The 26,492-nt window shown below is 38.5% G+C and overlaps 1 protein-coding gene across 1 annotated transcript; it reads right to left on the bottom strand.

Moving 5' to 3' along the window:
- Nucleotides 1-538: 538 nt before the first annotated feature.
- On the bottom strand, nt 539-26,404 carry col28a1b (collagen, type XXVIII, alpha 1b). The gene is made up of 35 exons (XM_046044809.1): nt 25,624-26,404; nt 24,935-25,077; nt 21,924-22,489; nt 19,720-19,740; nt 19,567-19,626; nt 19,333-19,386; nt 19,199-19,243; nt 18,417-18,443; nt 18,284-18,328; nt 18,159-18,203; nt 16,664-16,717; nt 14,568-14,636; nt 14,144-14,212; nt 13,460-13,528; nt 12,527-12,595; nt 12,344-12,412; nt 12,139-12,207; nt 11,102-11,170; nt 10,400-10,471; nt 10,235-10,303; nt 10,001-10,072; nt 9,046-9,114; nt 8,876-8,944; nt 8,739-8,807; nt 8,595-8,663; nt 8,118-8,186; nt 7,951-8,019; nt 7,118-7,186; nt 6,688-6,768; nt 6,575-6,610; nt 6,028-6,064; nt 5,388-5,942; nt 4,092-4,276; nt 1,896-2,187; nt 539-1,520 (listed from the first exon to the last, which is right to left on the bottom strand). The coding sequence occupies exons 2-35, from the start codon at nt 25,074-25,076 to the stop codon at nt 1,348-1,350; spliced, it is 3,597 nt and encodes a 1,198-aa protein (XP_045900765.1). The 5' UTR covers nt 25,077; nt 25,624-26,404; the 3' UTR covers nt 539-1,347.
- Between the last annotated feature and the right edge of the window lie 88 nt (nt 26,405-26,492).

The raw sequence follows: 26,492 nt of genomic DNA, 5'->3' as shown, positions 1-26,492 counted from the left end.
TGCCACGCATGTCCAGCACAATTGCATTTTTCTCAAGATGTCACCCTGAAGTCAACAAGAAGAAGCCTTAGAGCTAACTAGGCACTCCATATGCTTTTTCTGCCTCAAGCTGAAAATGCATTGTTCTGAGAACAGCCTCTCATCACTAATTACATGTAATCATGTCCAACTTTGGGGTATAGAAAGTGTTTCTCAGTGAATCATCTTCCTGTTGTGGTTGTTATGGGAGGTGATTCCTCTGAACTTCAACAAGATCTGCTTCTTACTGGCTTTTTGTTCTTCAATTTGACACATCCTAACTAATTTGTTTATCAAGGATGGACCAACTGCAGATGTGGAAAATTATCAGGAGGTTTAAATTGCTGTTGCAAATGTAACCACAGTACCAGCTATTTCCTCTGATGCTCTTAAATTATGTGTTAAGAGGAAGTCTATTAAATTCTTGAAGCAAATGGCCAAATACAACCAGGAGCAACATTTTTCTTTGTTCCAAAGCGACTTACAGTAAGGGCATTCAACCTGCATATGCACTAAATTATAAGTTTATTTGTTTGTTTTTTTAATAACATTTCACAGTATTAAAACACATAAACATATGACAGTAAGTAGAAAAATACATCATTGCATCATACAATAGGGTTACGTTTTGTATAGAAAGGTTAGTGGTTACAAAGTTAGTTTTATTTGTAGCGGGAACTGTTCAGCAGTGTAAGTAACATCATAGATATGCGGTATTTTTCTCTGTATTAGCTTGGCTTGGCTCACACAAGTCCCTCTGGCCGACAGGAAAAAAACACACTTTTAAAAGTTGGATATGCGATTCCGTCCAGTGTGTGTGCACTAAACAAGATCTGGTGTTTGTACACAGCTCTGAATCTGAAAATGGGAAACAAACGAAGTGGCTCGGACTGAGCCACACAACACTATTGCAGCCACTTCTGCCATGATTTGTGTGTCAGGGCATATTAAATGACTTAATGCTTGTAGACATTCGGTTTACTTTCTAGTGCACCAAGATATACTTTTGTTGTGATGTTAGCTACAGTAGCAGGAATCCTGACAGGTCCTGATACTGGATGTATCCAGCTTTGCGTCCCACGCCTGTAATAGTACTTAGCCTACTGAACAATTAAAAACCTTAAACTCCACTTTAGGCTAAATTGGTTTAATGATGCTTTTTATACCATTTGCTGTTTACTTCCTCTATCCAAGTCAAGTAACTACAAGTAAAATACTAAGGCTCTGAAGTTGAAGTGAACTTCATGGTATAGGCACATATGAAGTCACAGCGAAATGTTTTATGACCATTTACGAACATGTATATTTGTGACTACAGGCATGTGCATATTAGAACTTGACGCAGGTGTCTCTGCAGCTCTTCTCAGTCTCGAACTGGTTGCTGTTTCCTAGGCAGCCTCCAAACCAGAACTGAGCGCAGGAATTAGCTGTGGCATCGTAGTACCACTTCACCACATAGTCCCGGCAAGGTCCTGGATCCAAGGGGTGGCCACAGTTCTCCGCTGGAGATTACAAAAACACAAGTGTCAAACATAACCAGACTAAGAATTTACAGCCATGCTAGTAGCTCTGTGAGGCTGTTACTTACTAAGTTAAAGCACAATGAAAGCTTTAAGCTAATCTTAGGTTAGCAAATGTTAGCATGCTAACATTTGACAATTAGCACTACACCAGAGCCAAATGGGGGAGGGGGAGGATAAAATATAAAATAAATATTGGACCAATTCAAATTTTGACCAGATGGTAGTTGTGCAGAGGGCTTAAAATGTAAAAATCTCTAACTGTTAGAAAACATTCAGTGCATATTTCTTTTCATCTTTAACATTTAAATCAATCATTTCCCCATCCTATCTCTACTGCAGCCTCTCAGCAGTTACCTGATACGTAGGTGTCAGAAGGCAGCAGTGGAGGAGTTGTGGCCAATGGTGGGGGTGTCTTCTCCTCAGGCTCGGACTTCAGAGTGGGACCCGCCGGCCCTATGGCTCCTGTCATCACCATATGGTTAGTGGGGTCCTTTAAGTCTAACTGTGGGAGGAACTCTGTTACAGGTCTGAAGGGCTCCCTGTCAAAGAGTGGAAATCTCTGAGTGTCTAAGGAGTTTCTGTCGTCCATCCTGGGTCTCTGTGGAGTGATGGGTTCTCTTTTGGGCTGTGGCGCTGGAGGACCAGGCTGTAACAGAGCAGGTGCAGAATGATGTAATCTCTTGTTCCATTTGTCCAGATAAAATAATACAAATGTCATGTTATAACACCTTAGCCAGCTCTATTTATCAATCACACAGGTCACACTTGAGCAAAAACCTGGAGACATTATGTGTAATACTTTATACAGTGTGACACGTCCACCAATGTGTCCCTGAACAAGACACTTAACCCCTAGTTGCTCCGGAGGCATGCGACCTCTGGATAAGCGTCAGCTGAATGAATAAATGTAAATGTAAGTAAACTTAGATGATTTCATGTGTTCCTAAAGGTAAAGAATGAGCTTTGAAATATATTTTCTGTTTCAGACTTAACACATTTATTTTAGTAGGGCACTTCCCAGTCTATTTGTGGCATGTAACTAAGTACATCTACTCAAGTACAGTTAAAGCCATTACATTTCCGAGGGAAATATTTTGATTTTACTCCATTACAATTATTTGACAACTTTAGTTACTTTACTTTACAAATTAAGGTTTTTGCATATAAAACAAACCCAGAACTTATAAAATATGATGTTTTGTTTATATAGTTAAGTACTGCCAAAACAATTAGTTTATTGACAGAAAATTAAGTGGCTACTATTTTTTATAATTGTTTAAGTCATTTTTAATGCATAAATGGCAAACATTTAATGGAAATAGCTTCTCAAATATGAGAGTTTTCTGCTTTTAATTTATTTGTAATAATGTTGAGGTTTGGACTGTTGGTTCGACAAAACAAGCATTGTGAAGGTGTCACTTTGAGCTCTGTATAATTTTTTTACAAACCAATCAATCGATTAATTGAGAAAATAATCTGGAGATTAATCAAAATAATCATTAGTTGCAGTCGTATATAGAATAGTTAAATATGTGTTCCAAATCAACATACTACAACAGTAAAATCCTGTTTTTACATTAATATATGAGTTATAATAATCTTATGATATATAACACAGGGAACATTTTTCCACATTGAGTACTTTTGTGTACAGTACTTTACTGAGGACCTGAATACTTTCTCCACTACTGCCAGTATTACCTCTAAAATAACCTTAGTAATAATATGAAAATGTTTTGGGAGGGTTAAATACTGGTGATGTCAAATGATATTTAATCTTTATCAGGGGTTGGTTTTATGCTGTCTGAGAAAAGGTTATGTGGATGTGATGACCAGACAGATGTTCAATGTTTCTAACTCTGCTGAAATAGCCAAATAAGTTTAGAGAATTGTGTCAGTTTACTGTAATGCAGCCTTTAACACTAAAAAACAACATTACAGTCAAGTCAGAAAACATTAATAATCCATTGTCCAGCCGTACTGACTGAGACAAGATAAGAGATAAACCTTGCAGAGAATTTTAACACGAGGACATATTTAAACAAGACGCTAGCAACTCTGTGAGACTGTACTTAGGCACAGTGCAGGAACATCTAAACCAAATTTCACAGCAATCAATCCAATAGTTGTTGAGACATTTCACTTAAAATCACAAATGTCAACCTCCCGGTAGCACTTGGATTCATCCTGTGGGAACAATAAATGTCTTTGACCAGTTTTTGTGCCAATCCATCCAGAAGATGTTGAGTTATTTAATTGGATGAATAAAAAAAGGATGGATAGGGCAGGGTATGACTTAAGTCATTAGGATTTATCTTCTGAGCACAATGAATATCTGAAACAAAAAAAATTCTTAGCAATCCAAATAATAGTTGCTGAGATATTTCAGTCTGGACCAAAGTGGTGGACTTTCCAACAGACTGACATTGTACAAAATACAAAATAGTTTTAGATTATTTTACTTTACTAGTTGCCTCTGGATGTTGCCAGTGATACGTACACAGCCTAAGTTGACAAAAGCAGGTAAAGAAAAGACAGATTTGTTCTCACCACCATCTGAACTCTCCTGAAGTCTCCTGTGAAGGTAGGTATGTCTGTATCTGTCCTGTACGGGGGTTCTCGAACATTACTGGAGACCTCAGGGACTCCTGGAGGCAGCCTGGAGCTCGGGATGGAGCTGAACAAGTGTCTTTCTCCGTCCTCACAGATACGACTTAGCAGTTTTCTCTCCAGAGCTGCAAGACAAGACCATGACAGTAAATATATACAATGATATACTGCTCTGTATAGTTTAATCTCTGTTTAATAGCCAGGGGATTTTTTTGAGCACTGGTGCAGTCTCTGGATTCATGTTTCTTGCTTCCCAGCAAAGCCACGGATCAAACACAAGCAGTTTGGGGTGTATTGCTCAAGAGCACCATGGTAGTAGATGTTATGGAAGACTGATTTTCCCAGACTCACATCTAAACTATGTGTTGTTTCCTGTCAGTTATCCAGAGTGTGTAGAGGATGAAGCAGTGCAGAATCTTACAGTTGCTCTTTGTTGCCACCATGTGTCAGCAGAATACTTTTTTAAAGTCCTCCTTGAAGTGCAAATTAATTTTTGGACACCTAAGTCTTGCCTTCCTGGTGGACGTAAGTAAAGTTAGAGAAGGTAAAAATAAATTGTTGAATAATATCTATATAATCCACAACATGTTTTCACTGAAACTACTTTCTGCTGAAAGTAGCTGCTCCTTATAACACATTTTGACAGTGTCCTCTTTGGAGTTTCCACAGGTTTTCAGTGTGAACCAAAAATTATAAATCTTACAGATAGACAGTGGTAGTAGAAGTACTCAGATCTTTTACTTAAGTAAAAGTATTGGCATAAAAATATATATCAAAAGTAAAAGTACTCATTATAGAGAATAGTTCATTTCAGAATAATGTATAATAATGTATATTACATTACCATTGCTAATTCTATATAATGCATGGTAGTTCAATCTATAATAATACATCATAATTTATTTGTTGATTACATTTTGTTTTAATAATCTGAATGTAGTAAAAAGTTCCATATTTTCCTCTGAAATGTAGTGGAATAGTACAAAGTATCAGATAATGGAATTACTTCAGTAAAGTACAAGTACCTCTATAGAGGCTCTATTAGCATACTTGAGTAAATGTAGCCTAAGTTACTTATTTACTTTCTACCACTGCAGATACATCAAAATCAGGACAAATAAAACCAAAACTATCTGCATGACTAGAACACACTAGTGATGAGTAGAAAATGTGTTTGTTTTGTAATTTGGGTGAGTCAACCCTTTAATATACACAGTGCATGATCATGAAGCTCACCTGGAAGTGTTTTGAATTCATCAATCCTGTACAGGTGGTCGCTGTCGGGGTCAGAGGCCATGAAATTGAGCTCCTTCTTGAACTCCTCATAGAGAGGATCGCTCTCATTCACTACCCCGATCACAAACATCTCGATGTTACTTCCTTGAGCTTCTGACACGGCACTCTTCAGACTGACCTCATCTCTTTTATCGGCCTGGCCGTCCGTGATGATGATGGCCACCTTTCTCACACCTGCTCGCGCTGCCTTGAACACCCGGGTGGCCTGTTGGATGGCGCTACCCGTGAACGTACCCTCGCCCAAGTAGGTCATGGAGCGCACCTTAGACTTGATCTCATCACGAGTGGCTTCCTGTCTGAGGCTGACCACCACCACGTTGATGTGGCTGTAAAGGACCACACCAACCCGCGTGGTGTTCCAGCTGACTGAGGCCCGGTCGATCAGGGCGATGACAAAGTCTTTTATCACATTGAAGTTGTCGGGACCGACGCTCTCGGAGCTGTCGATCACAAAAACAAGCTCCAAGGGCGATTGGCGGCATGTCACTCCACAACCTAGTGAAACAAAGCAAGAGACCCAGCTAGGTTATAGACATCAACAAAAACTAAAAATGCCCATGTCAAGTTTCTGATTACTTACTGCATATGGATCTCACTATTTTGATGATTTCTTCCCTCTGTGAAAGATAGAAAGTGCAATATTTGTCACTGAGTTTACAGTAGGCCTACTCTAAGAAATGAAAAAGATCTAACTTTCAGCTTTAATTTAATGTGTTTAAATCCAAAGTCTGTTGAGCAGCCGAGGACTCCAATTCTTGGAATAAAGTAGCTTCCTTTCTATACAGTCAAAACAAATGTGAACATCCTCAAACACCCTTAAACATGAAAGTCTGACAAGAATAATAGAATGATGACTATTTAAAGTTTATGTTAACTACTCCAATACTTTCCCCTGAAGTTGGAGGATTATATATATAAAAAGGGCTACAACTCCTACACTGTTCACCTGAGGTGGATGTAAGCCTCTTCAAATTAAAGCAGAAAGACAGTACTTAAACCTCACTGTTTCATTTCAGATCCAATGTGCAGAAGTACAGGGCCTAAATAATGACAAACATACCATTGTCGTCGATATTGTTGACTGCACTGCACGTTTTTCAGTGTAATGAGTAATGCACAGTACTTACTGTAAGTCCAGGTTCTCCCTTTTGTCCAACTCTACCCTGTGGTTTGAAAGAGATAATAATTTATCAGCTGTTCACATGTTGTGAGATTTACTCTTGAAAACAAAATCCAGTACCAAAGGTCCGGTGGCTCCTGACTCTCCAGGTTCTCCTCTGTCTCCCTTTTTGCCTTTTTCACCTCTGAACCCTCGTTCCCCCTGCAAGAGGAAAGACACAGTCGTCTTATCAGCCTCAATCACATAGTATGGGTAACCTATTCCCATCTAAAGGAGAGCCCCTGTACATATGAACATATGTGTAGAGCTGCAAGTGAAAACCATCTGAACATTAGTGAGCAAGCAATCCAGACTGAGTAACATTTGATCTTTTGCATTTGTTGTTGCTTTGGGCTCACATGTTCACAGACCATGGGTTGGTTAATACGAGTATGTTGCGCGTAGTATTTTTGTAAGCACGGAAGTTATTTTTGACTTTTGTTTTAAGCCGCTAACAAAACTACATACGGTCAATTTCATAACTATGTTGATAATACAAGTGCTATGTTACCTTGTCCCCCTGCAGACCTTGTCCAGGAGGACCTCTGGGGCCGGGGATCCCCTGAAATCCCGATTCGCCCTGTAAACAGAGCACAGCCTATGTTGAGGAGACATGGTGGAGCTAATTGAAAGTTTCTCTCGTCTGTCTTTAAGCACACATGCCTGTGATTCTAAACTAAATGGGGTCCTGCTCAACAGGACAGTAAAGTTTGAACATCTCGTCCTTTCCACAAAGATAAAACCAAAACTATTTTGTATGCATTCAACAAAAACATATTGCCTTATATTTGACTCTTGAGTCTGAAAAATTTCTCACAAATCAGTGGAAATAGTAATTTTTTCTCTTTTACAAAAACGGACTAATGACACTCTGTGAGTCCAGTCAGGTGACATTTGCCCTCATAAACAACATAATACAGCTGATTAGAGACTGTAGTTACTGACTTTACTGAAGTTTTATTATATAATCACATGTAATACTTATATTTCAACCTACTACAACCTTGATTGCTGTACTAATCTATGTATTATGTCCTAAACTTCATAATACTATATTATGTTTATGCTATACAGTTTTATTATATAATGTACTTACTACAAAATATTTCTAATTTAATACAGACAAACACTAAGTATAATCACATAACTTATTAACTTATTACATATTATTCTGGACTATGCTGTTACAGTTACTCTACTGCTACTTATCACACCATTATGAAATGGTACTGCACTATTACTTTAAGTACAACACTGTCCTTGTGCAGCTGCAACACCTGAATTTAGCTATAAAATAAAAGCTTCACTTTCCTTATCTTTCAGATTTTGCAACTGACAGCTTACCTTTTGTCCTTGGATGCCCTCTCCAGGTAAACCCTGGGGACCAGGTGGTCCCATTCGGCCAGCTGAACCCTGCAAGAAAAGAAAACGGTGTCTTTTTGCACACCAACATGACTTTTAAGGCATTCATTGGCAATATACAAGCCATTGTTTCGAGCAGGACAGATTACCTTAGAACCAATTAGGCCAATCCCTGGTGGCCCAGCAGGTCCAGGTGGTCCAGGCAAGCCCCTGTCCCCCTGAACAGGAAACAGCTTGTAAGTTATAAAACATTAATATACAAAGCAACAATCAACACAGCAAGTAAAACCACCATAATACTGTAAATCAGGTTAAACCAGAATTGTTTTCTGTTTCCAGGATTTTTGTGTTATCTATTATATTATATCAGAAAAGAGTTCAATCATCTTCTTATCTTGTAATTTTATCTCCTGACACTTGTGCTGAGAACTGCTGCAGCATCACAACACTACATGGTGGAAATGCATACAACAACAAGACTATCCAGGGAAAAAACAAAACTAGCACTATTGTAAAGAAAATGTCCAGAGAAACGAAGGTTACTTCTACAACAGAGATGAACAATTTAGCATTTTCATTGATGACAATGTTCACGTTTTTTTTTTCTTCCCTAGGTGAACTTTTACCTTTGGTCCAGGTAAACCGATGCCATCTGCTCCGGTCTCTCCTGTCAGACCAGGAGGCCCTGGAAGTCCCTAACACACAGGGTGAAGTAATTACACAGTACAGGGTGTAAAGTGATGAAGGCTGTAATGTAGGTTGATACTCACTGGAGGGCCCGGGTAACCTTCACCTTTCAGTCCAGGTGTCCCAGCTGGCCCTGGGGACCCTTGGTCTCCCTATAAACCAAAACATGTTACTTTTATCAGTACTTTTCATGGGAGGATCAGTGAAGAGTAAAACTCACCTTGGCTCCAGTTAAACCGATCCCTGGCTCTCCCACAGCTCCAGCTGGACCTTGCGGGCCTGGTTCTCCCTGAAAAAAACAAACAAAAAAAGAGAAGTAGAGCAATGAACCAACCTTGCTGTTGTTGTTGACAGTTACAGCGGCCGTTTGGTAGCGCCACATGGATTTACCTTGGCACCAGGCATACCCCTCCCTGGTGGTCCAGTTGCACCTGGTGGCCCTATATTTCCTGGTTCCCCCTGGAAGAGAAAACGCCTATCAGACTAATACTTGACAAGTCAATGTGGTGGGACTCAGACATCTGCAGTTTAATTGTAAAAAGAATTTTAGGTTGAAAGCAATTAGTAAAACAACTCACTATGGACTGTTTGGTATAGTGTACGGATTGTCTTTATTAGGGATTGATAAATAATAAGGTTAACCAGTAGAATTATTGGTACATCTGTGCTATGCATAAAGCAATTCCATTACATAAATCTTTTAAAGACTGCATGTTAATGCAAATTACATTATTATATATTATTATATATTTTAGGGTATTTTTGTAGTTTTTATTTATTAACAATTTCATTTCCAGCTAGGTTTACTGTTAAAAATGCATCATGCATCACCCAATATATCGTTATTAGCTTTTACATTTACCCTCAGATATCAGTATTGGTATCAAAAATGTGGTTTCAGTTAGGCTGTAGTATTAACTACTAACTTGTATATTTTAGCACTAAAACATTTAATCAAGAAAATAATTGGTATATTGATAGATATGGTAAAATCACGTTTTGGCTGTTATCGTCTGTTTTGTCTTTGTTAATTTGTCTAGCACTAATTAAAAGAGAGAAAACTATTTGTTAATTAATCTATAATTAAATTAACCCTAATGTATTTTAATTGATTTAAACTAAATTCACTTTACACTCCTGAGGATGGACTATAAAATGATGCTTAAAGGCACATTTCTGTATTTTCCAACCTTATTTTCCTAGTTTTGGTTCATCATTTCAAACCATTTACTCACTACTTCATTGCTAAGACCTTTAGATGTGGCAGCGGTATTTAAAGTTGTAATACTGTGTAAAATTGTTAGGATACTTTCATATACAATGCTCCTGTTTTGTATAAACAAACCTTTGACCCCATTGGCCCCACAGGACCCACTGCACCTGGCTGGCCCCTCGTTCCCCTCTCCCCTCTGTCTCCCTGCCAAAATAACACAAAATTGTTGCTCATTTTCTTTCAAACAGGCCTCTGAATCATCAACTTTGAGTCAAGCTTTTAGATGATCATGTGAAGAGCACTGTTTCTAAAAACCCACAGATTACAGGATGTTTATACATATCAACTGTGAAAAATGTCCATTACCCTCTCTCCTGGTGCGCCTTTACCAGGAGCACCGTCAGGTCCCCTGGGCCCCGGTAACCCAATGTCACCCTGCCGTCATTAAAAACAGTCAATGAAGCAGCAGACCGGTAAGCATTATTTGAAGTAAATGAAACAAGAGAAACTGGTTTTATATCATGTAGTTACCTTTTGTCCCTGAGCTCCATCCTCTCCTGGCTGACCTGGTATACCTATTAACCCCTCAGACCCTGGTTCACCCTGAGAGAGGAAAGAGCAAGAGCATAGGTGGTGTGCAGAGTAATGGAGAATGAAGTCAAGTCACTGAAAGCAATATTGAAACTACCCGTGTATTTTTTTTAAATCATTCGGCTCTGACCTTTAACCTTCCTACAGCTTCTTCTTCTTCTACAGTCAGTGATTTAGGGATTAAAGCTTGTTTATTTTAGTTTGTGTCACTAGTCCGAACAAGAGCAGCAACTAAATGTCGAGTTGATTATTTTTTTTACTGTTCAACTTGAAAGATACAGTTCAGCATTTGGGGAAATACACTTATTTTCTTGCTTGCCAAGAGTTAGACAAGAAGATCAATCTGTCCAAAGGTGAAAAACAAAGTACATCTACTAGCATCTCTAAAGCTCATTAATTAACACATTATATATTTTTTGTTTGATCTGTACAAAAAAAACCAAAGTGTTTATCCTAAACTAAGCTAAGCTGGCTGTAGCTTAATTTTTAGTGAACAGGCATAAAAGTGGTATCGATCTTCTTGCCTCTTGGCAAAAAAGTTAATAAGTGCATTTCCCAAAATGTCAAACAATTTGTTTAAGGAGGAGTTTACTGTCTTATGTGAGTAATGTAATAGTGTTTAGAGGAGAATAGCACACTTACTTTGGGTCCTGGTTCTCCCACACCTCTCTCGCCTGGAAGTCCAACTTCACCTGGGAGTCCCTGATTCCCCTAAAGGTAACATTCACACAGTCAGTGGAATATTCAGTGTTGCTACTATGTGAAGCTTTGAAACTAATGGTCAACAAGAAACAGGTAAAATTCAAGCAAATTTGATTCTGAATTTAAAAAAATAGTGTAGTCTGTTTTTTGTAAATGAAACGAAGGATCATTTTGCATTGAGGGTTAAGTGAAAGGTTAAGACTTAATAAAGGAACATAATGTCACCCATTGCAAGGCAACTCACAACTCACTAGTGTTTTTATTAGTTTTAGGACAATGGAGCTCTTTGGCACAGAGGAATTAGTTACATCAAGCTTTTGATACACAGATAATACTTTAGGATCAATTTACTGATTATACTGTTGTCTTTAAATAATAAAGAGAAATATACGATTTTTACATCAGCACAAAGGATAATGAAGGCATTGGGAAATTAATGAAGACAAAAGAAAAGTTTATACTGAAATGAAAAATGGATTTACATGCAATTGCAATTTGACACTGTAAAGTGAAACTGAAAACTCTGAGTAGAGCTTAGGATGGACATGGAAATGCCTGGATTTAAAGCTTTCAAGCTCAAATGTACGGTGGCAATTGAACATTTCCAGGTTTTTATTTTCAGATCTTTTTTGTCCTTTTTCATTTTGAAAATTAGGACACAGAAAATGCTATAAAACAATGCCTGAAAGGAACCTCAAATTAACCAGAACTGAATGTAAAATAAATGTGTCTCAGATTATAAACCAACAACAAAAAGCAGCCTCTCTGTTGCCTCAGTGAGGGAGAGTGATTCAAACTCAAACAAGCATTTGATTGACAAGCCAGCTGTGTTTCACAGGCGTATTTGTGTGATTAAAATTAGCAAGACAATTTTGATGCAATCACGCAGTGAGTCAGCTGACTGTCAATCACAATTAGTGTCTGAGTTTCTGTTTCTGAGACAAACATCCTGTTAATGCGCGTCACCTCCATCTTACCTTTGGTCCTGTTAATCCAATACCTGCAGCTCCTCTTGGGCCTGCAGGTCCGACTGGGCCTTGATCCCCCTGTGTAAAAGAAGATTAAGTTGAAAACAAAGTGAAGTGAGCAGATGGGGAAAGCTGTTTTTATTCTGTGGCTGTTCTTTTCTAATCTGATATGGCTGCCAGAAGCTTGTCTGACATGCATTAATACAGCTTTTACCTTTTCTCCTTGAAGTCCTAAACCAGGAGCACCAACAGGACCTGGAAACCCACGTGGCCCGTCACTGCCCTGAGAAAACGATTTGAAATGTATCTTAATATATTAAAATCATACAAGATACACAGTAATCACAGTATATAACACAACATGTTTCAGTATCAGCAGACTATTTAGTCTATTTACCTTGTCACCTTTGACCCCAACACCAGGAAGTCCACGATTGCCTCTGGGACCCTCGTGTCCTCGATCACCCTAAAACAAAGTAAAGTGTGACATACTGCAGACAACACTTTTCTCAAAACAGCTCTCATAATATGTTTGCATAAGCTTCACACGTGTCGTAATGTGACCATTTTAGGCCAATAATGTAAATTCCTGTTTTTATTTATGTTTTGTGGCAATCAGTGAAACATTTTCTGGTTGTAATTTCTCTGAATTAGTCTGTTCTGCTTTGCAGAAGGACAGGAGATAAGAAAAACTCAAAGTGCTCAAGGGCACAGTGGCAGTTGGTGGTTGACTGCAACACAACCCTATGAATGCTGCATCATGTGTGGTTATAATTGGTTAGACACTCAATACACTACTGTTGAGTTGATCTTACGATACCACGACCATCAAAAATGACACCTGACAGCTTTGAATCAGTATCTGCACAGGGGCTATACATTGTTGCTGCTGTGTAATGAAACGGCTCCATTATCTCAACTGTCAATATCCAGACTGCCACTCTGTGTATTTCAACCCTTCTTCTGTATTTATATGTAAATATTAATTGAACTAACCAGGACAAGTACATACCACAGCATTTATAGCCTAATCTGGTTGGCAGCACCTATACTATATACAACATAATAAGATAACACAAGACACAAACAACGATACACTAAAAATGCCATAAAACTTTGAATGGCAAATGCAGGGCACATATAAAGTATTGTGTTATAAAACTAAGCACTGACTATAGGGTCTTAATTACTGTTAAAGAATAATATTGATTCAAATGATATGAAAATCTGCATAAATTTAGGTTACAATCACAATGTGCTTTGTTTACTGTAGCATATTACTGAGAACCACTCCTGTAGTCAACACACGGTAAAAAAAAACCTGACTCACCTTCGGCCCTGGAAACCCCTCTCCGGGTGGTCCGGGGTTTCCTTGTGCACCGGGTGGTCCTGGGGGACCCTGGAACAAAAAAATGACTTTTAATAAAAATCGACATATTTGAAGTCTAAAAAAGGAAGGTCAGGTCTATAATGCGGTGTGGTTCTATGTAAGACAGAATAAAGGTGCATTATTGAGAAACTTTGCATAGTGGAGCTCCAGGTGGCAGCAGGGGTTTTAAAACTGTTCAAAACTTTGATTGCCAGGAATGGTGGAGGGGGGTTGCAGTAAAGTGCACAGAGGAAATATTGTACTTTTTATTCCACTATGACTTACTAGTTATTTAGTAGATTATGATTTTACATACAATACAAATGATCAATTTATAAAGTATGAGACACTATTAAAGATTAAACTATCCAACAGTGTATAATGTAGTTATAAATTTGCTCCACCTCAACAACCTATGATACTAAAACACTGCTTATTTGTCAAATAGTCCTATTGTATGAAACATATGTTTGACTCTCAAAGGGTTGCCTACACTGCCAGAAGTACTTTTACTTTGATACTTTAAATACATTTTGCTGATAATACTTTGTTCATATACCTAGGTAAAATATTGGAAGCAAGACTTAAACTTGGACTTAAAATAAATCAACACCAGTACAACATGAGACCATTTTTCACACTCACTGGTAGTCCTGGTTCTCCTATCCCAACAGGACCTGTGGGACCTTGTCTTCCCTGAAGGCCCTTTTCACCCTACAAGCATAATGCAGCACCAGTCATCAACTTGCAACTCTTACAACTTTTTCCAGTAATTCATTAAAGAGTGATAACATTTCTTGTATCTCTCGCTCTTATTAAGGGTTTGACAGTATCTCACTATCAGATAAAACTCTATTAAGGGTTATCTTATCAAACAATCTTTCTGGCTGTGAAAGAAGTCCTAAAATGTTCTGTAACTCTTCAAATGAGCCGATAAGGGGGGCCGTAGAGAATAAAACATTAATGATTGTATTTATGAGTTATTTTGACTACACAAAACTTTCAGAATTATGTAACATTGTTGGAACAGAGAAAAATACAATCCATCTTAAATACACATGAGAGTTACCTTGGCTCCTGGGAATCCAATACCAATGTCCCCTGGTGGCCCAGAAGCACCACTGGGCCCTCTGTCCCCCTGTGGCAAGGAAACAATTTCAGAAGTTTGAATGTTATGTGATGGCAGTTCAACATTGCCAAGAGCAATTCCCTTTTTAGACTTTACACAATAACATGTACAGGGTGTTTTCTTATTCCCTTTGGCATCTTTTTTTTTGTTTTAATTTAGTAAAAATTCCTGCAGGTGGCCACACCAAGGACAATCTCAATAAAATGTTCACCTTCCTGGCAACTCTACAACTTTGTGGTTGACTGTGTTGTCTTCTCCAAATGCAGAACATGACTGTATAGTACACACAGAGAGATTCAACCAAGACCACGAATATACATAAAATGACCACCATCCAAATCCAGTAAGTAACACTAGTATATAAATGTTAACAGCTTTTTAGGTATCCATTGTGTACTACCATTTACATTTACATTTGCGTCTTGAGATGTTTTGCATGCAACATCTTCTGCAAGTAGAACCTCAACCTCATGTTTGTTGGATTTTAACTGCAGTGCATTTTTATAATTTAACAAACTGTACTGGCCCCGGTCTTTTAAAATTCTTACAAAATAAATAAAAGTTTGTGTCATTTACAGTAGTGTCTTCGTGACATCAGATGGAAAATATTTTAAAAATACATATTATACTCCTCTCTTCATCAGTGAAGATTACAGGTTATTTTCAAACTGTTATGACATTTACAAAATAAAGACCACTCCTTTGTTCCTTCTGTAAAACTTGATCTTGATTAATATCTGGACTTTTCCTGGATGTGCCATAAATCACATTAGATTTCATCTGTATAAAGACATCTTTGTTAAAAAGCTGCAGGACAGCTTTATGGCGATGAAGGCATCCGCATCTTATTAGCCTTCAGCACTAATTTTAAAGGTCATTTTTATGTTGTCCCTTTTTTGATGCTGCTATCTGACATTATAAATGTTCTGTGGGAAAGTGTCTGGGGAGAACTGTCCTCATTATTCTCACTACTCTGAGTAAAAAATATAACCACAAATTGCTGAATGATGTTGAATAACTAAATTATTTTGTTGACCAAATAATCATACTTTTACTGACAGAATGCTCTGAATCTTTGGGATGTTGATGTTGGAATTTGAGATCCCAGTATTGCATTTCTTAAAAACAAGTCTTCAAACCTCAAATGAATAGTTCAACATTTTGGGAAAATATGCTTACCTAAAACCACAAATTTTATTTTTAAAAAAATATGTAAATAAATTGTATGTAAATAAATAATTATATGTAAATAAATAAACAAGGTATAAAGTATTTAGAGGTGTTGCAAGGTGTATTTTTGAACTTTGGACAGAGCAAGGCTAGCCGTTTTTCCCTACCTCCAGTCTATGGTAAACTAATCTAAGCTAAGCTAATTGCCTCCAAACTGTAGCTCCATAGGCACAGACGAGGGAGTGGTTCCAGCAGCTTACTCTTGGCAAGTAGTAGAATAACTGTACAAAAACTGACACAAAGGGGGTGAGAAAAACATAACAGGCTAACAAATCAGAATCTAGCATGAAGCAGTACAATGCAGTATTATTGGCTACACCTGGGTAAATCAGATATTTTAAGAAATGCTATTCTCTGAAAAAAGTTTTGATGTACTGGTGAAATGTTTGATGTATTTTCAGAAAAAAAGTCAAACAAACTCAAGAATAACTGAATACTTACTAAATATTATGACTTTATACTCAGTCAGATTATTTCCCCATGACTAAGGCTTCATTAGCTTGCTAGCTAGATATTGTGGGAAATATTAGTGAGCAGTGTGTTACTTTTCCTCTTCCAGATACCTATAAAAATGTAAATAAAAACTACTGAAAAACTATTTATTCTTTTGTACTGTGTACCACTATCAAAGTTAGAACATTTCAAATCTTAGTCCATGCTGGGACGTGTGATAAGATTTTTACCCCAAGACTTTACTCCAGCCAATCAAACCTTTGCTGCTGTAAACGTTCAGCAAAGAAATGACAGAACACACAGTTGAAAATTCTCCAAATTTCAATGCATCTTGAGGTCTTAGGGAAACTTACTTTAGGTCCTGCTGGACCCTCAGGACCCATGTCTCCTGGTAGTCCTACCGTACCCTGCAAAACAAATCTAAAATCTTATACAATCCCTAAATGCATGCAACATCAAGGTACTTAATCACATCCGTAATGTACTTAACAGTATCTATTATTTTTACCCACACAGCTGAGGTGATTTTCTTAATTTGCAACAAAAAATTAGAATCCAGCTGCACAAAACGATCACGTATGGATTTAAAATGAAGCCCCCACGTTGTATGACCAATGTGCAGGTCAAAACCAACCCACCACCACTGCATGAAAAATACAACAGGATTTAAATAAACATTCACGGCTTTCATGTTCTTTAATTCTTAGGCCAAGCTCACAAAATAACAAGGTTATACTGACACTGTGCCAGTAGCACAGAGGAGGAAGAGTGGTGCTGGGCGGCCAGGTCCCTGCACTAATCCCACCACACAAAGTCTGTTCCTGCAAAAGAATAATATCCTGCAAGCCTGGATTCACTGCTTTGGATAGCCACATTAGTATCAGGATTACCCATAATCCAATCTTCACATTCCATTAGTGCAGAGATGAATAAGAGACAAATTCCACTTCCATTTTTCATATTGGAGAGTGAACAAACTGTCCAATGTTGACATATTGTCTGTGTATGACAATATGATCAGCAGGCAATAAACTATATGTTCAGGGGCGTGAAGGATGAGTGAAATTTTTTTGTAACAATTAAAAATTGCATCTGAAATGAAAAACTGTTATGAACAAATGGTAAAGTGATTTAATGAATCTAATGATAAGCTGATAAAAATTAAGGTCTATAAAAGTTTATCGAAGTTAAATTATTTAAACAAGACTAAGAGTCTACTCTGTGTGGTTGTACTTACACACAGAGGTGCTTCGAGCTAAATGTTAACACCTCCATGCTAATACTCACTACGACAATGCTAACGTGCTGATGTTCAGCAACAATAATGTTTACCATGTTCACTATCTTAGTTTAAAGCATGTAAACACAAAGGACAGCTGAGGCTGATGAATGTCATTAGTTTTGCAGGTATTTAAAGTATCTGACAACTTATGACCTGATGATGGCGCTACATGAAAAGTTAAGGGTTCATGAAAGTTACCAGAATTCATCCTGAGGGTGACAAGAATGTGTGAACAAAATTTAATGGCAAACCACCAACAGTATTTGAGATGTTTCAGTGTGGAACAAAGCGGTGGAGCAACAAACCAACAGTATTTTCCTGAAATGTTTTATCATTTTGTTTACATCACTTGCACTACTCATTCTTAAAGTAGCAAGCTTGAAGAAATATACTTTTAATAAGCAGGTAACAAAATATGCTGGATATACTAGACGCAAAAGGTTAGGATATGCTTTTTTCCATATGTGGAATTAACCTGTAAAACTTGCATTTGTAGGGTTTAAAATGATCAAACCAAGATTTGTAATTGTTACAGTTCAATTAAAAAGATATCTGGCTGATTTTACCTGTTCTCCTTTCAGTCCCCGCTGGCCTGGAGGTCCCTCAGGGCCCTGCAAAATGACACTTAATTCATTATGAGGGCCAAAGTATGTGTTATTGATTAAAGTAGTGTAGTTAATAATGTTCATACAGTGTCGCCCTTTTCCCCAGGAGCGCCACAGTCTCCTCTCTCGCCCTAAAAGACCAAACACAAGATTAGACCCCTCTGCTTATTTTCTCAGGCCAAGTAAAACAACTGATTGACAAAGTTAAATGTAACCCACCGTGTTGCCCTTATACCCTGGACGGCCCTGTAAAAGGTGAAACAGTTTTAAAATCTGCATTTCATTTGACAAGAGGCATGCTTACAACAGCATATTAAGGCCATTGTGGGTTAAAATAAAATGGAGTGTGGAGGGGGGGAATATTCAAAACGAAACCTCTGTACATTTATGTGAAATAAAATTGTAAATTCTTTGAGATTAAAGTGGAAAATTTCCGATAAAAAAATCACAAATTTACAAGAAAAAAGCTTTAATATTCTCTGAGATTATAAAGTCATACATTTGCAAGAAAAAAAATTAAAAATACTATGTTTCAGTTGTGCTTGTGTCTGTACTCTGTTAAAAGCAGGGTATGCAGATGTTAATAACAGCCGTCACATATAAGATACTTTCACCAACCACTATTATGAGATACTTCCTTCTGCTCAAAGACCAAAAGCATAAAAAACTGGACATTTATAAATGACTAAGACACATGCTTTCAAATGGCTTTATTGCAGTCCCTCATATCTATCTGTCTAAAAGCTCCACCTCATCTCTTATGTATGCACTGTGTCTTGTCTTATTAATGACTGAAAAAAAAAACACTATTTTGGGTTTTTTTTCTCATAAATTTACCACTTCAATCTCAAAGAACATCTGAGTTTCTTTCTCATCAATTTATGACTTCTTCCTTGAAGTATTACTCCCCTCCCCCGGTTCCATAATTTATTTATTTTTTATTTACAATGGCCCTAATACGTTGTACATGTTACTTGATAGTTAGAAAGATTGTTTTTTACCGGTGGACCTTCACTTCCAGGTTGACCATTCAAGCCAGGCTCTCCCTTATAAAAAAAAAAGAGACCAACTTAAAATGAGCTGAATAAAATCAGACACTAAAATAGTTTGCTTCATTGTGGCGTTCATGACTTACCCTTGCTCCTTTTACACCAGGTGGCCCTCTGAAACCTGTGTCCCCTTTTCTACCCTGGAGTTGTAATAGTTCCCTGTTAAATCTTGGTTACATGCTATAAGACAAGATGATGCCTATGTATGTTTGTGTTGAAGAAATACAGAGCAACCCAGACAAAGTGAGTATCCTTTAATTTTAGTAAAAATTATAGTTTTTGTATGGAATTCAACATATAGTTCATTTCTAAATACTCACTGGACTTCCTGGAGGGCCCCTCTCTCCTCTTTCACACAAACACACTTGAGCCTGTGGACACTAACAGAGAGAAAAATACAACATAAGTGCCTCCGTTTACACAAATCAATTAAAATAATCAAGTAAAATGTTGGATTGCACTGAAAGACTTACCCCTTCAAATGCGACTGCACTCTGGATGCAAAACATGAGACAGAAAATGTTAATGGCAAACATCATTCACTCACAGAAAAGATACATTTATTAGTTTTGGTGAACCTTAGTACCTTTGTATGAGATGTTGTCTTCCCTCAACACTATTTTGATTTATGGAGTCTTTCTTTCAAGCTATAAATGTCAATGAATGAATGATACCATACATTTCTTTCTCAGACAAGCCCTGACCCCGACATTTCTGTGTGTCTGGAAAAATGCAAAGCAAGCGGGAAAGCCCCCCCCCCCCCGTTCCCCATGCAGACACAACTGTGTCCCTGAGATATGAACCCACTCTGAGGACAGAACATGCAGGAAAAGGGGGGAAGAAAAAGCTGCATGCTCATGTCACTGTGATAGTCTGCTTGATGTGCAGCAGATCATTCGTGCCTCTCGACCATGCGGAGGGCCAAGAAGCAAGCAAGGTTTCAATAAAAGCAAACAAAACAGCGGCGGATGACAGGCATTTTTGCACCTTCAACCAAACAAGTGGAAGAGAGCATGTGAAATCAGACGTGCAATAGCGGCATTTGGTTGTGACTAAAGGCTGAAGCATATTGAGCAGTGGCGCATGGTTAACAAATATAGTATTTGCAAACACTGGTGCTTTCTTTTGAAAACCCTATGACTCTATAGAGGAGTCGATTTTCATATCTTAAATTCAGTTTGAAGATGGTATATACTTCATTCTCAGATCAGTTAACTTTTTGAAATGTTAATTGCAGTGACAGATTGCAGCAAAACAAAGCAATGCTTTTTTCATTGAGCTGGCTCCTTCATAATAACATAAGTTTAACTTTATTTATTAATGATTTCTGCTCTGTTTTTGATCTATCCTAGAAGAGTAAAGCCAAAGTGATCCAAAATCCATACAGAGAGGACCAGGGTCGAGATTTGAACCTAATAGTGATGACTTCTTTGAGCTTTCTGGCATTAATGAGTTTGACCTCAATCTGGTAATATGTTACTATCTGTACAAGTTTTACAGATACTACTTGCCTCAACCCAGGTGTCCAACAAATCCAGAACAATGTCAACAACCAGCAATCCTGCAACACTCAAACTAAGGTGCATTTTGAAAGCCACACATTAGAGCCCTTATGTCTAGATTTTTATGAGATTACAGCATCTTTGAAATGATTTGTCATTATTTGTATATTGCTAGGCTGTAGTCATTGTTACTGAAGTTGCACAGTGTTCAGGCATACGCAGATTAAGGACGATTAGGCCTACATACATTTACGACTGCCTCCACTGTTGTTGTTTTTAAAAAAATACTAATAAAACCCATTTAGTTTATTTTCACTTATCAGTGTCCACATTCATCAATAAAAAAAACCTCATCAATAAAATATGCTACAATTATAAGCTGCTTCTGCTCAGTACAGCAGCAGGGGATTTGGTGTGAAAGCAAAAAGCAAAGGTGTCTATTTGGCAAGATTTCTGATTTAAATGTCTAATTCAATGCTAATTTGGAACCTGATAATGTTAATGAGGCAATCTGTAAACTTTGTTGGATGAAAATGAGGCAGCATCTGGACGCAGCACCTCTAATCTACACAAACACAAAGCATCTGTTTTGTTCAAAGTAAGGGGAAGATGTAAAGATACAACTTTAGGCTCAAAGTCAGCACTCGATAGATACTGAGCGTCATCCGCAAATAGCTTTTTTGGTAATATTTGGGTAGCGATAGAGCAGTGTATAAGACACATGCCTCTGATGTGGGAGACCTGGGTTCAATTCCCACTGTGACATCCACCAATGTGTCCCTGAGCAAGACACTTAACCCCTACTTGCTCCAGAGGCGTGCAACCTCTGACATATATAGCCATTATAAGTCGCTTTGGATAAAAGCGTCAGCTAAATGATGAATTATTAACAGGCAAGAAAATTTCCTCACTGTTTTTTACTTTTTATTCTCAATGGGTTGTCTCCATGGTCTTCCCCAGTGTCTTTTTGATACCACCACTACACATAGGGGCTTTAATAATTATTTACAGGCATTAGATTTATTTACCCACAGTACAAAATAGACTAAGTTACTAGCAGCACAATGATTACATAACTTAATACCAAGATTTCTTGCTTTTAAAACTCACTTTTGGGATACAAAAACACACCCGGTCCTTGTTTTTTCCTCGTGTCACTTGGAGCCAACACTCACCATCTCTTTGAGCAGCTTCTCCTCTAGCTGAGGATTAAGAAGACTTTGGACAAACTGCTGAGCAGGTGAGCTGGCGATGGCCCGGAGCTTGGCGTTATTCTGACTCTCCTGGGCGATGTCTGATAAACCTACAGCGAAGAACTTTATGCCGTGACCTTTGGCCTCTGCTGCAGCTGAAATCACATCAGGGTTGCGGGGATGGTCGACCCCGTCAGTCATCAGCACTGCAACCCTGACGCTGTCCGCCGGCGTCTCCTGCACCAGCAGCTGCGAGGCGTTGGTGATGGCGTAGGTGGTGTAGGTGCCATGGCCGATGTAGTTCATGGTGCTGACTCGACCGTGAAATGAATCCAGGTCTTTCCAGGCTGAGAATCGGTGCTCTAAGGACACGGAGCTGCTGTACTGAAGTGCAGCCATTCGCACCTTCATTGTCCAGCCGGCTACCTGCAGCATTGAGAGGCGGGTGCTGAAGCTCAACACGAAGGCCTTCTGCTTCTCAAACAGGAATATTTTTGCGCTCTCCGAGCTGTCCAGAATGAAAGCAACCTCCAGTGAACATGTCAGACCTGTGGGAGAGGGACACCAACAAAACCTCAGGCGAATGTAGAGAGTCACAATACTGTGGAAGGGTTTCTGGAAAAATCTGGAAAAGGTTTCAACAGCATAGTCTTTCTAATAGATAAGCCACAACTAACTACTACCAGAAATGCAAGCGTGGTATTAGTAGGGTGATATCCATGTACCATTGTGTCCACTATGTGTAGAATTTGAGCAACATGAAGTAGTGTTGAAATGATGACTTGATTCATTGAATTGTTGATTAACATAAAGTTAAGCAATTAGGTTATTGGATTCTCAGAAGATTTTGTTTACTTAATACTAATAGTTTGTATTTTTACAGTGCCTTTCAGGGGACCTAAAGTCACTTAACACCAGTGGTTCTCAAACTTTTTCTGTCATGCCCACCCTCTGAGGCCGAAAAAGTTCTTGTTAATCATTGACAATATTGGAGATGGAACATTTAAACAAGGAGACAAGTTGAATTCAATTCTAAATAAAAGACATTATTAGACACACACTCCTGTCTGTGTCAGTGAAGCTGAGGTGGAGCAAGTGAACAGTTTCAGGTTCCTGGGAATCAACATCACACAGAACCTGACATGGTCATCTCACGTCTCCACGCTGGTGAAGAAAGCTAAAAAACGACTGTATTTCTTAAGGAAGCTTTAGAAGGCTAAATTCTATTGCTAAATTCTTGTCAGCTTTTACAGAGGAGCAATAGAAAGCATTGAACATCACAAACTGGCATGGGATGTGCACAGCCCAGGACAGGAGGGCTCTGCAGCGGGTGATTAAAACTGCTCAGAAGATCATTGGTACCCATCTCCAGAGCATCAGTAATATCGGTGAGGTGTCTACGAAGACCCCAAAGGATACTAAAGGACAGTACCCACCCCAGCCACAGCCTGTTCACCCTGCTGCCAAGAGATAATGAAGTTTCTTCTGCCGCACTACTAGACTGCAGAAAAGCTTTCCCCCCCCAAGCTATGACACTTTTAAACTCAAGTTCATCCTCAGCACTGCTCCACTGAATATAGTTTATGATTTTATGATTGATTTTCTATTACTGTATATTGTCTGCTTCGGAGCAGAAGGGAGTTACAAACTTAATTTTACTTTACAACCTTTTGTAATGTGACAAATAAACTAACTTCTACCATCTGTTTTCTACCTTTATTCTGGCCAGCAGGATAGCATCCTTAAACACTTGTTTTCCTCCATCATTTAATGTAAATTATGTTCATTCAACAGACTGGGATTCGTCGCAAAGTAAACAGTGAAATGGACAGTACAAGTGCTATTTGCACAATAAAAAATATTCGAATAAAACTACCAAAACTAAAACACTGTCAGTAGCATTATATTTTTGCTTTTCATGACTAATAAGACCCAATCAGGAAACCAAATGTGACTGTCTGCGTTATCGTTTTTAAAGTCCTCTGTTTTCGCCTGTCCGCACTTAAACGCTATACCGGAGAACAAAAACGGGGTCAGCACCGTTTTCAAACTTTGGATTCACCATTTTAGTCTAGACGAGAGGTGCAAATGTAGCAAAATCTAAATGTAGTAGTGTGGATGTAGCGTAAGTTCCACTCCATTTTTTCCTCTGGTCATCCACCCCCACCTGTAGTGGCTCTAAGGGGCCCTTCCCCCCAGTTTGAGAACCACTGCTTTACACATATGGAGGCAACTTGGTAATTAATTAATTGATTCAAAACAAATATCCTGAAAAAATGTTAATTGCAGCTCAAGTATGCATTGTTGCCTTTCTTTCACTAGGAGTCACTAAAGCCCCAAATCTTTAGATCCTACACATAGGGGCTATAACTAAAACAACTTTCATGGCAGAAAATTACAAAGATGCATTATTTCACCAGCCTCTAGAAAACACAGACTGGCGCAGTTCTTCAAGGCCGATCTGCCCTCCACCTGATCTATTCATTGGTAGAGTTAAGGGTTATCTTTTCAGTTTTACTATACTCTTAATATGTATCTGATCATCTGGTTAGTTTTGAACACATCAGCATGGAGGTAGCCTAAAGGATAGTGTAAATTTGAAAATACACAGCTAACAGGATGTCCTAATATGTCAGTGGCCAAGAGTATGGCCTGAACAATACAAGAAATTTGAGGTTCAGTGTGTTGTGGACATGAGAAGCTGGCAACCGGGCTACCAACCCTGTGATCAGCGGACACCCTGGCTCTATCTCTTGATCCACAGCCACCCTGCCCTGGTCCGACTGTGACCTGTGAGCTCTGGATTTTTTAGTTCAATCACTGGTGTAAAAGGCTTAAAAGATCAACAGTTTTAAACTTGAACTGGGATTTTAACACCAAGGAATTGATACTTTAAGTTTGATGACCTGACTACTACACTCCTTACCATCATCTCGGATGGGGATCCACTTATTCCCCACCAACATTGTTGGCCAACTCATAAAAACAATTACCATTTCCTCCATCGTCATGAAGCCTGTAGTTGTTCCTGCGTCCTGTCTTTCTTCTCTGGGATGTGGCCTCATATACGAGAGCCAACAGCAGAAGGCAGAGCCCCACTCCTCTCCTCATGTTTCCCCTCAGCAACATGTCCATCCTCACAGAGAAAGCAGTTGCATTGCTTGTTATAAGACAAAGTACATAAAGTTACAGTCTACGGAAAGCTCAAAATAATCTGCCAGTCTCATAAGATTCAACTGTTTTATATGTTACTATCATGCATCATACTAACCATACCCAAACAGGGAGCTGTAAAGCTGTGGTTTCTGACAGTAATGTTAATACCTTCTTTCAAAATATCCTGGATAGGGTGTGCTTTATAAAATACCTGCAATATTGGAGTGCCAAAATGTGTAAATAGGCTAAATAAATAAAGCCAGAATAATCCATGCAATTGCTTATTAGTCTTAATAAAGTTCAAATACTAAGACCTTTAAACAATATATAATGTAATTAAGTTCATGTACAGTAAATAATCATCTCTAAATGTAAAAAACGTTCAGCCTTAGTTGAATAACATCCAGCTCATGACTTGTCTACACATTAAAGTTGTCATTCAAACTGTAACATTATACAATAAGTAAATAAATGAAAGGTGCAGGCTACTGTATTGGGCATGCAAAGAAAGTATTAAATATTTTACCTAGAATCTTATTAAGATGCAGTCAGTGCTTGCAGTCCCGTCAGCTGTGGCTCTTTGGGTGGCATTTCGCCGCGGAATGAGGGTCTATAAACCGGGCTGAGATAAAGTGAGGACCATGAGATGAGCCGAACTGCTGTGTGCGTAGCCGTGGGGCTCTGGGGCCGCTCCAACATTTCTGCGCGGGTCCACTTCAGAGCTTGATGACTGACCAAAAGGATTAAATTTTCCCGACTCTCCTGCTCACTGACACAAAATTCCTGCAGGAATATTAGATTAGTAAAAGGCAGACACGAAATATCTAAAATGATAGCCTATCAATAGTACAATAAAGTACAATAATAATCTTAACGCACACACACATTCTGTAAGAATATCAATATCAATGAGCAATGCAGTGTTTTTCATCAGAGGTAGTCCATTACAGTCTTATTCTCATGGACAGACAACCTGCGTCACCTTTCGCATAAGCTTGGAGGGTTTATACAGTTTTCATTTGCTTTGTGTTTGGGGCGGTTGCGCACGGAGAGTGTTTGGATGCTGTGCGCGAAGGTCCCAAATGAGATTATTTAATTTTTCCACTGTCGCCCTCTAATGCAAAAAACAGATGAGTTGTAGCCTAGTAGGATTCCCATGTACAGCAAAGATAGTGGCCTAATTTTAAGTATTAGTAGCCTACTCTTAACGTGTGGGTAAACCGACGATCCGTGAACACTGATTACTTTCCGTAAACATAATTTCCAAATAATCTGCTGAATTTCATTCGAATATCTAAACTATTCTGATGATCTGTGTATCACTGCGACGGGATGTGAATTCAGTGCTTCCCTGGCTATATGTATTTTCACACACTTTGGTTCGCCTACGGCACC

Source organism: Micropterus dolomieu, linkage group LG03 (assembly GCF_021292245.1).
Source record: "Micropterus dolomieu isolate WLL.071019.BEF.003 ecotype Adirondacks linkage group LG03, ASM2129224v1, whole genome shotgun sequence".
In the NCBI taxonomy this organism is placed as follows: domain Eukaryota; kingdom Metazoa; phylum Chordata; class Actinopteri; order Centrarchiformes; family Centrarchidae; genus Micropterus; species Micropterus dolomieu.
The sequence above is the reverse complement of the archived record's forward strand: the minus strand, read 5'-3'. Positions and strand labels throughout refer to the sequence as shown.